This window comes from Topomyia yanbarensis, chromosome 3 (genome assembly GCF_030247195.1).
Source record: "Topomyia yanbarensis strain Yona2022 chromosome 3, ASM3024719v1, whole genome shotgun sequence".
Lineage (NCBI taxonomy): Eukaryota > Metazoa > Arthropoda > Insecta > Diptera > Culicidae > Topomyia > Topomyia yanbarensis.
This window is the reverse complement of record NC_080672.1, coordinates 70,176,806-70,186,720: the sequence shown is the minus strand read 5'-3', so window position 1 is coordinate 70,186,720 and position 9,915 is coordinate 70,176,806. Positions and strand designations below refer to the sequence as shown.

At 40.4% G+C, this 9,915-nt stretch overlaps 1 protein-coding gene across 1 annotated transcript; it reads left to right on the top strand.

The window, feature by feature from the left end:
* The first annotated feature begins 6,977 nt into the window (after positions 1–6,977).
* Positions 6,978–8,345, top strand: LOC131689978 (adhesive plaque matrix protein-like). The gene is made up of 2 exons (XM_058975402.1): positions 6,978–7,226; positions 7,388–8,345. The coding sequence occupies exons 1-2, from the start codon at positions 7,215–7,217 to the stop codon at positions 8,198–8,200; spliced, it is 825 nt and encodes a 274-aa protein (XP_058831385.1). The 5' UTR covers positions 6,978–7,214; the 3' UTR covers positions 8,201–8,345.
* Positions 8,346–9,915: the final 1,570 nt, after the last annotated feature.

Genomic DNA, 9,915 nt, shown 5'->3' with positions numbered 1-9,915 from the left:
ATTTAATATGACAGTTTTAAATACTGGCGAAACAACACGCATCCCCAGACCTCCTGCACGTCCAAGTGCATTAGATCTATCTCTGTGCTCGACATCACTTCGGTTAGATTGCACGTGGAAGGTTGTACCTGATCCTCACGGTAGCGATCATTTGCCAATCGTTGTTTCAATTAACAGTGAATTAGGCCTTACGAATTCAATCAATGTTCCTTATGACTTAACACGAAATATTGATTGGAAAACATACGAAACATTAATTTCCACTTCTCTTGCTTCGACAGAAGAGCTACCCCCTACCGAAGAATATGAATTCTTAGCGGGTTTAATTATTGAAGCAGCAGAACAAGCCCAAACGAAATGCAATCCTGGAATGACAATAAATAGACGGCCCCCTAATCCTTGGTGGGACAAAGAGTGCTCTGATGCATATGAAGCTAAACAAGTTGCCTACAAAGAAATTATGAAACAGAAAGGGGGTATACGTGAGAACTTTGAAAATTATTTTATTTTGCAAAACAAATTTGACAGTATACGTCGTGCCAAAAAATCTAATTATTGGAGACGTTTCGTTGATGGCTTGTCAAGAGAAACATCAATGAGTACTCTTTGGAACACAGCCAGAAGAATGAGGAATCGAAACGTGACTAATGAAAGCGAAGATTTTTCGAATCGTTGGATATTTAATTTTGCCAAGAAAATTTGTCCCGATTCTGCTCCTGCGCAGAAAATCACTCGCGATGCTCCTACAAGTAACGATTTCATAGATTCGCCTTTGACAATGATGGAATTGCACTCCTCTCATGCAACAATAATGCTCCGGGACTAGACAGAATTAAATTCAACTTGGTGAAGAATCTGCCTGACCTAGCAAAAAGACGCTTGTTGAATTTATTCAACAAGTTTCTTGAGCAGAACATTGTCCCGCACGACTGGAGACAAGTGAGAGTTATCGCTATTCCAAAACCGGGAAAACCAGCCTCCGATCATAACTCGTATCGACCGATTGCAATGTTATCCTGCATCAGAAAATTGTTGGAAAAAATTATCCTACGACGTCTCGACAATTGGGTTGAGGCGAACGGCTTGCTATCAGATACCCAGTTTGGTTTTCGGAGGGGAAAGGGAACGAATGATTGTCTGGCGCTACTTTCGTCAGAAATCCAACTCGCTTACGCAAAAAAAGAACAAATGGCGTCTGTGTTCTTAGACATAAAAGGAGCATTCGACGCAGTCTCCATTGATGTTCTCTCGGAGAAGCTACATCAATGTGGTCTTTCACCGATATTAAATAATTATTTATACAATTTATTGTCAGAAAAGCACATGCATTTTTCATATGGCGATTTGGCGACATTCAGAATAAGTTACATGGGCCTCCCACAAGGCTCTTGTCTAAGCCCCCTTCTCTATAATTTTTACGTGAATGACATTGATAATTGTATTGTCAGCCCATGCACTTTAAGACAACTTGCAGATGATGGGGTGGTTTCTGTTACAGGACCAAAAGCTATAAATTTACAACAACCATTGCAAGATAGCTTGGATAATTTATCAATTTGGGCTTTAAAGCTGGGCATCGATTTCTCTACGGAGAAAACAGAGTTGGTCGTTTTCTCAAGGAAGCGTGATCCAGCTCAGCTTCAGCTTCAGTTGGTTGGTAGAACGATAGCCCAAGTCCTGACTTTTAAATACCTTGGAATTTGGTTCGATTCTAAAGGCACATGGGGAGGCCACATTAGGTATCTAATAACGAAATGCCAACAAAGGATAAATTTTCTGCGAACAATAACTGGATCATGGTGGGGTTCTCACCCAAGTGACATGATAAGATTGTATCAAACAACAATACTTTCAGTAATGGAATATGGGTGCATCTGTTTCCGTTCAGCTGCGAACACTCACATTATTAAACTGGAACGGATACAGTATCGTTGTTTACGAATTGCCTTAGGTTGCATGCAGTCGACCCATACGATGAGTCTTGAAGTACTAGCGGGAGTTCTTCCTTTAAAAGACCGATTCTGGGATCTCTCTTCTCGTTTACTTATTCGATGTGAGGTTATGAACCCACTGGTAATTGAAAATTTTGAAAGACTTGTCGAGCTTCAACCCCAAACCAGATTCATGACAGTGTATTTCAATCACATGTCACAAGAAATAACGCCTGCTAGGTATGTCCCCACATACGTCAATATACTAGATACTCCTGAATCCACTTTATTCTTCGACACGTCCATGCAAGCAGAGATTCGTGGAATTCCGGATCATCTACGCTCGCGGGAGATCCCTAAAATATTCACAAGTAAATATCAACACATAGACTGCCTTAAAATGTTTTACACTGATGGGTCACGAATCAGTGAGGCCACTGGTTTCGGTATTTTCAACAATAATTTTTCAATTTCTCTCAAACTTGCAGAACCCGCCTCTGTTTATATAGCGGAACTAGCAGCAGTTCACTATAGTTTTCAAATAATTAATACTTTACCCCCGAACCATTACTTTATCCTCACTGATAGTCTCAGCACAATTGCAGCTCTACGCTCAAAGAGGATTGATATTCACGATCCATTCTTTTTGGGGAAGATACGAGAATCTCTGAGTAACCTGACAAGAAAATGTTATAAATTTACCCTAGTGTGGCTCCCCGCCCATTGCTCTATTGCGGGAAATGAGAAAGCTGATAATTTAGCCAAGATTGGTGCACTAGATGGTGAAATATATGAAAGACCCATCGCTTACAATGAATTTTATAGCGCTTCTCGACAGAGGACACTTGCTAGTTGGCAAACATCTTGGGACAATGGAGATATGGGACGATGGCTACACTCAATTATCCCTAAAGTATCAACGAAGGCATGGTTCAAAGGATTGGATGTAAGTCGGGACTTCATCCGTGTGATGTCTAGGCTCATGTCCAATCATTATACTTTAGATGCGCATCTCCGTCGTATTGGGCTCGCTGAGGGTAATCATTGTGCTTGTGGAGAGGGTTACCATGACATTGAGCATGTTGTATGGACCTGCACTGAATATCGTGACGCCAGATCACAATTAGTAGATTCTTTACAAGTCCGAGGAAGACCAATCCATGTTCCTGTTAGAGACATCCTGGCGTATCGCGATCCTCTATACATGGAACTTATCTATCATTTTTTAAAAACAGCGTCTGTCCAAATTTAATTAAATTCATCTCCTCATACTCTCATCCAAGGCTAATCATTCACCATTTAAAGTGTCCTAGAATATTTAGTTTTTAAATTTAGACAATAACAGAAAAAAAGTAAATAAATACACCCGAAAATATTAGATCATTATGAAATACAACAATGTAAGGAAAAAAGCAAACAATAAAGTGATTTCAGTGTTAGTTTTAGACAAAGTACTAGTATAGTTAAAATTAGTCTTAAGGATTTTTGTAACGTGCTATGTAAAAAAAGAAACTGGCGTAAAAAGCTTTTGCAAATGCCGTGTCAAATAAACGTATGGAAAAAAAAAAGTTGTAATTGTGAGTTGATCTGCTACAGATCCCTTGGTAAGAATCGTTTAGGTTTTTAAGAAGCTTTGACAATATATTCATTAGTCTATAAACTATATTCGATTCCAATTGACTCTTCATTAGTTCGGGACCCCCAAAATGGCAGGGCCCCTGGCCCAGTGTGCCCAAGCGTAAAGACGGCACTGACCTTTTCGCCAAACCCTCTTCATAGAGGTTCCAGTTCGTAGATTTGGGATAACGATATGTGACGATGTACTTATGATCAGATAACGACGTTTCGAGCTCGTTTGGTACGAACCAGTTTGCCAACTTATGCGTAATACTGTCTGAGCAGAGAGTTGCATCGAACATTTCTTCTCTGCCAGCTCGGGCAAATGATGGACGATTTCCTAAATTAAGGATGTGCAGATTTTTACTACTTAAGCATTTTATCAATCTATTCAGTGCCTCTCCAATTGATATCTGCCCTAAATTATGTGGTGGGCATTAGCATCACTGCCGATTATGAGAGGAAACCCATTTCTGTCACATTATGACACAACCCTTTTGAAAGCATCAGAAGGTGATGGTTCATTATGCGGCAAATATGACGAATAATAGATGTATTTCTTATTTCTGTTATCATATAGCAGTCATATTGACCGTGACAGCACAAATAACGTGAGTTGTGAGGTCGTATATAAGACATGCGTCAATAGCACTATTCGCAAGTATACAAGCACGAGGTATTTCACGTGGATTTGTCATGCCATTTTTGTTGACCACCTACGTAACATGTATTCTAAGCTACGAAGGCGGGGTTAAGTGGCTTTCCAACATAGAAGTTTTCTTTATGAAAATACGGTTCTTGAGTTAAAGCTATGGAAGTGTTTCCTTCCTGCATAAGGCGGGATAGATTCGTAGTGGCTGTGCACTTGTTGTACAGCAACTAGAAGATACCAAACACTTATAATCGTTATAACGAATTCCGAAATGGGAATTAGGGACATGACCATCATTTGAATCCCACGACTTGCAAAAAAATATACGTTCACTGCGTCAAAGATTCGCGTAACACACCCACAACATCCCGTGCACGACTGGCATATTTAATCCAGCCAGCCATTCAGTCCTCGGCACGGAAAAATACCTTAACTTCAGAACTCGTGTTTTCAGTCGCCTCCTATGACATGGGAGCAGGAACCCAGTGGATGAATTCTTGGTTGAGATACTTCAACCCGCCGGATGCCACACAGCTGGTGTTATCCGGAGAAAGATAATAGACTGTTAGCAACCTCCTAGCGGACTACAGCATAGCGCATAGTGGCAACAATACATAAGTATTGCGTCCATAATTTTGCACTTTATAAATTAACGTTAACTGTTGATGCTATAAAATAACTGTGTAGGGGAGCCCGGGGCTAGTTGGCGGTTGGGGTAAGTTGGCGGAATCCCTTTTTCTCTGTTTCTATTAGACTATAGCGCTGTCTCTTCTTGTGTACCTCAAGTTATGTGAAACCCGTTATCCAATGTGATTTTGTTGCAAAACGATTTGTTTGGTGGAAGTTGTGGGTGATATTGTATTTTCAAGCAAACCAAGTAAATTTTCAAAATTTTAAATACTTTGCGTTATTTAGGACGATTTTCAATCTATTTCCCGAATGATTATATTTTTCGATAGCGCGTGAAAAGAGCTTTCAGTATCCGTCTAGATATTACTTCTATCCACAAACAAAAGTTATTTTTAAATAGTTTTTAATAAAATATGCGGTTGGGGTAAGTTGGAAGTGCTGCACGCGGAGCAAGTTGGCGGTACTATTTACAGTGCAAAAAAGTCATCAAAAAATTTTATTTCTGCAATTCACTCCAAAGTAAGATAATCTTTTTCTTGTGTATCTCGCCAATGTAGGAGATATTTATTCCGGCCAATTGCATGAAGAGTTTCGAAAATTTGCTTTTGAATAGGCAGTACGCGTCAAAGTAAATATGCCGGGGTATTGAAACTGAAATATAATAGCAAATGTCGGTTAATATACAGTTTTCTCGAAAAGACATTCAGCACGTTCCAAAAGGACCCTTGAAGTAATTGAATTTCCATTTGATTGCTTAGTTTTTGGCGCATACTCACATACCGCCAACTTACCCCGGCTCCAGGGTTTTCCACGTCACATATTTTTGTCTCTAAAAATGGAGACAATGCATCAAACACTTTAAAAAAAATTAGAGATGTTGTCAACAGTCTGCTCTTTCATGCCGCGTGTTCTATTTTGTAAGATCTACCTACATCAAAGCGATAAAAATTGAAAACTAAAAACACAGCCAACTAGCCCCGGTCTCCCCTAATCAGTATCTTATTCCCCGAAACAACTAATTGCTCTTACTGCTAAAACTAAAAAGGGGATATATAATCATATCTGAATTTAATCCATTACTTTAAATTACTATTAAATTTTAAATTACATTTTAAATACGCTATTCCAAACCATTTGCTTAATAATATCATAGGTAGCCAGGTAAAGGAAAAAAGATTATAACCACAGCCCAATTAAAATCTTCCTCGCAACCAAATTGTGGCCTTTGCAGCTTCTCGCAGCAACCACACAACACATCACCCGGTGCTGAGAAGCGATCAATAATAGACTAATTTCCTCTATAATTCATCACACCGCTGAAAGACCGAGACTCCCTTGACCAAGGTTGCGTGACCCCAAGTGATGGCGAACACCCTATACTGCCACTCTGGGAAAGAAAACGAAACAATTTCTGCCCCACGCCTGTCATCAATCCAAAAGCCACAAACCAGTCATTAATTTAAGGTGAGCCCATAAAACAAATCTAAATAAGTGTCCATAATGGTGATGTGAATCAGTTTGTTCCACTACCGACTAGGAAGGTAATTAACCTCCCGCAAGCCGGACATCGATCGTCGGTTGCCGTGGAACCTCGGAAGGTCGCTGCTGGTCGGTGTAGCTCAGTGTAGTGACGTCATGTCGTAAAAATTAGAAAATGCCCGAAGCTATACAAAAAATCAATTCAGCTGTTCTACTCCGTCCCACTGTCGAGGTTTGCTCAAGGGGTCGAAGTCGTAACGCAGAGACAACCGATCTAGCTGAGATCGTCAAGAAACTCATGTAAGTGTTGCCAGAGTTAAAACTTAATGTTATATATTAAAGAGAGAAATTGCACTGTTAATTACCGTAGACCATAAACGTAGGTAAAGGTATATTCATTAATGAATTTGAATAAATTTGTCACAGAACTTAGTAACACTGCATCCGATGCCTGCGGGCTCACACGTGTATTTGAGCAGTGCGAAACCGAATGAGCCGGTGCCCATCGCGACTGTAAACACTTGTAGTATAAATCTCGAGAGGCTCTTCCGCGCGCATCCGCCACACTACTCATCGACCACCGTCGCAGCATGGACAAATCGATGTTACTACTGTCCACCGCCGGTCGTTGCGCTGCCTGTCGGGCCCATTCAGAGAGGGGTCTTGACAGGCTTCGGGGTGCGATTTATTATAACTCGATGTGATAGTTTATTTTTTCCTCCGACCACCGGGGAAGGTCATCCTCTCTTCATCTTCGGTCCGAATGAGGATGGAGATGGGTATGTCTCATAGAGTTTAGATTTTTCATATAAATATTGGGCTCAGCCGGTAGAATTGTATCATTGCTTCGGCTAACTTTAATTCGACTAAATCGGTTGTGCGAAAAATCGCGAGTTTTCAGTATAATGGCGTTTAAGGTAAGCCACATAATTTCGGATGTGGGAAGGATGAATTTGAGTGGAGAAGTGATTTAGTGTTTCAGTGGAATAGAACAATCTGGGTTAAAATGGACTGTTTGAAAAATATTCAAGTGATCAAGTGTTCTTATAATTTGTGATGTTTCCTTTTTTTCGTGTAGATGGTTGTATTGTTCGCCTCGCTGGCCTACGCCAGCGCTGGATACGTCGAAGCCGATCCCCATCACACTTACTCATCAGCTCCTGCTGTGAGCTACAGCTCGATTACTCATCATGCACCAAGCGTTGCCGTGGCCAAGACTGTGTCCTATGCCGAACCAGCAGTTCATTATACCGCCCCAATTGCAAAGTCATACGCCGTTCACGAGCCATCGCTCCTGAAAACCGTTGTAGCTCAACCAACCTACACCAAGACTCTGGTTCAGCAGCCAACTTATACTAAGACCCTTGTTTCGGAACCTACTTACGCTCACTCAGCTCCAGTTTATGCTGCCAAAACCGTAGCTTATCAAGCTCCAATTGCCTACAGCGCTCCAGTTGTCAAGAACGTAGAATACGCTCCAGTTGCCAAGACCTTCGTATCTCACCCAGCATACACCAAGGCTATTGTCGCTGAGCCAGCTTACGCTAAGAGCTATGTTTCGGAACCGGCATACACTAAGGCCTACGTTTCTGAGCCAACCTATGCTAAGACCTATGTTTCGGAACCAACCTATGCTAAGGCTTACGTTTCGGAACCTGCTTACGCCAAGTCCTACGTCTCCGAACCAACCTACACCAAGACCCTCGTCCAGCAACCCGTCTACGCCAAAACTCTAGTTCAGCAGCCCGTCTACTCCAAGACCCTAGTTCAACAGCCAGCTATCTACGCTCAGTCCGCTCCAGTTGTTGCTACCAAGACACTCAGCTACTCGCCAGCTGCCCAGGTCGCCCACGTTAGCTACGAAGATAACAGTGCCCACTACGCTTGGTAAGCAGCCGTGTTTACACGGGTGTGAATATACCGAGTGATGGTCTCTCTAAAGTATGAACAAGTGATCGAAGTTGTGAATCCAACCAGTGCCTGATATGTTGAACGATTTTGTTGAATATATTTATAAATTCATGAACTGAAACAAATTGTTTGATTCCTAAATTTAAAAAAAAATAGTATTTATTGTACTTGGAATCCGTGTAATGTCCTCTATAGGTGTTAATAGGGATGTAGTACCTACATTCTTGGAGGATGCGATAACACTAGTTTAAAAGAAAAATTAAGCAGCGAGAAACAGAATTTTCCAGCCTTCTAGATTTTGTGATTTTTTCAAAAAGTGTGTTTTTGCATACATTTTTGAGTTTTAGTCAATAATTCGTGAGAAAATCATCCGACCAATTCTATCAATATGCAGTCCGAATGGTATTGAGAAGCTCTTTCCGAGAACATATAATAGGTTGCGATTATATGTAAAGTTTTTGGCGGCTCCAGCCGGCTAACAAAGGGGGGAGGGGCACACCTTTCTGACAAAACACTGTCAAATTTTCGAGCAGTATTTTTTAACACCGTCCTTATTTAGAGTTTGGCGAATAGTTAGACAAATCTCACCATCGTTGAATGCAATCATTATTTTTTCTCTTCGCCATTTATCCTTTTTTACTACAAACAGCACATGGTGACTATTTTTGTGTTGTTCCTATTGGTCAATCGGAAGGGTTTTTCTATAGCAGATCTGTAAACAATTCAAACTCAAAAAGCATTTCTTATTTTTTTTTTCACATACGCTGATACAGTCACAATAGTCGATCAATAGACACTCAGGTAGGCAATTTGTAAGGGGAAAAAACAAAAAAAAACTAACTTATTCAATAAGTTTCAAAATCGCAAATGCTTTGTGGAAGTTTACCGTGACTTAACTGAAGTAACAGCATGAAGTAACAAGTTACTTTACGCTTGTCCGGACATGCCGTAGACTCAGGGGATTCGCATTTCTAATGCCAAAAGATCCTGACTCCTGCGGTAGCAGACAAAGGGTTAAGTCGCCCGTAAACTCTAAGCTTGCTCAAATGACCCTTTCCATGCTTTTCTAAAACTTTCTTCCTTCAACTCCTTACTCTCCCTCGAGTACTAGGGCTCTTAATATTGAAAAATATACTTCACCTTCCAGTCCCTTGCTAATTAAATGCCGTAACAACAGTATTTCTTAGTATTGTCAATGTACAATCGCGTTATGTCATGTGCAAAGTCAAACATTTTGATTTTAGCTTCAAATGCATATGTTAATTTGATTTCATGTTGTGATTGCCAAATAAGATATCAAAGTTTGTTCTCATTTGGCTGCACTTATTTGTTTGTTTATATCAAACATCAAATTGAATACTTACTTTGTTATAAACAAGTAATTTTATCAACTAAATTAATGTCCAATTTACTGTTACTGACTGCACTGCTTGATGTCATGGGGCAATTTTTCTGACCTAACACCACATATAAATTCTACATCCTTTAAGAACTGCGTGTACAGTGATGTACCCATATTGATTCCTTGTGACTCCTGATTTGTTGCTAAACTGAGAAGAAACACAAAGATCTCGGTTCCATTTTGCTAGACAAATAAAATGGCAATCAGGAGATGTCTATTAGGCCGAAGTCCACCTTTAAACTGCCATTCTTTGCCTTTTACTGCTAACCAAAACTTTTGTTCCATGAAAAGCA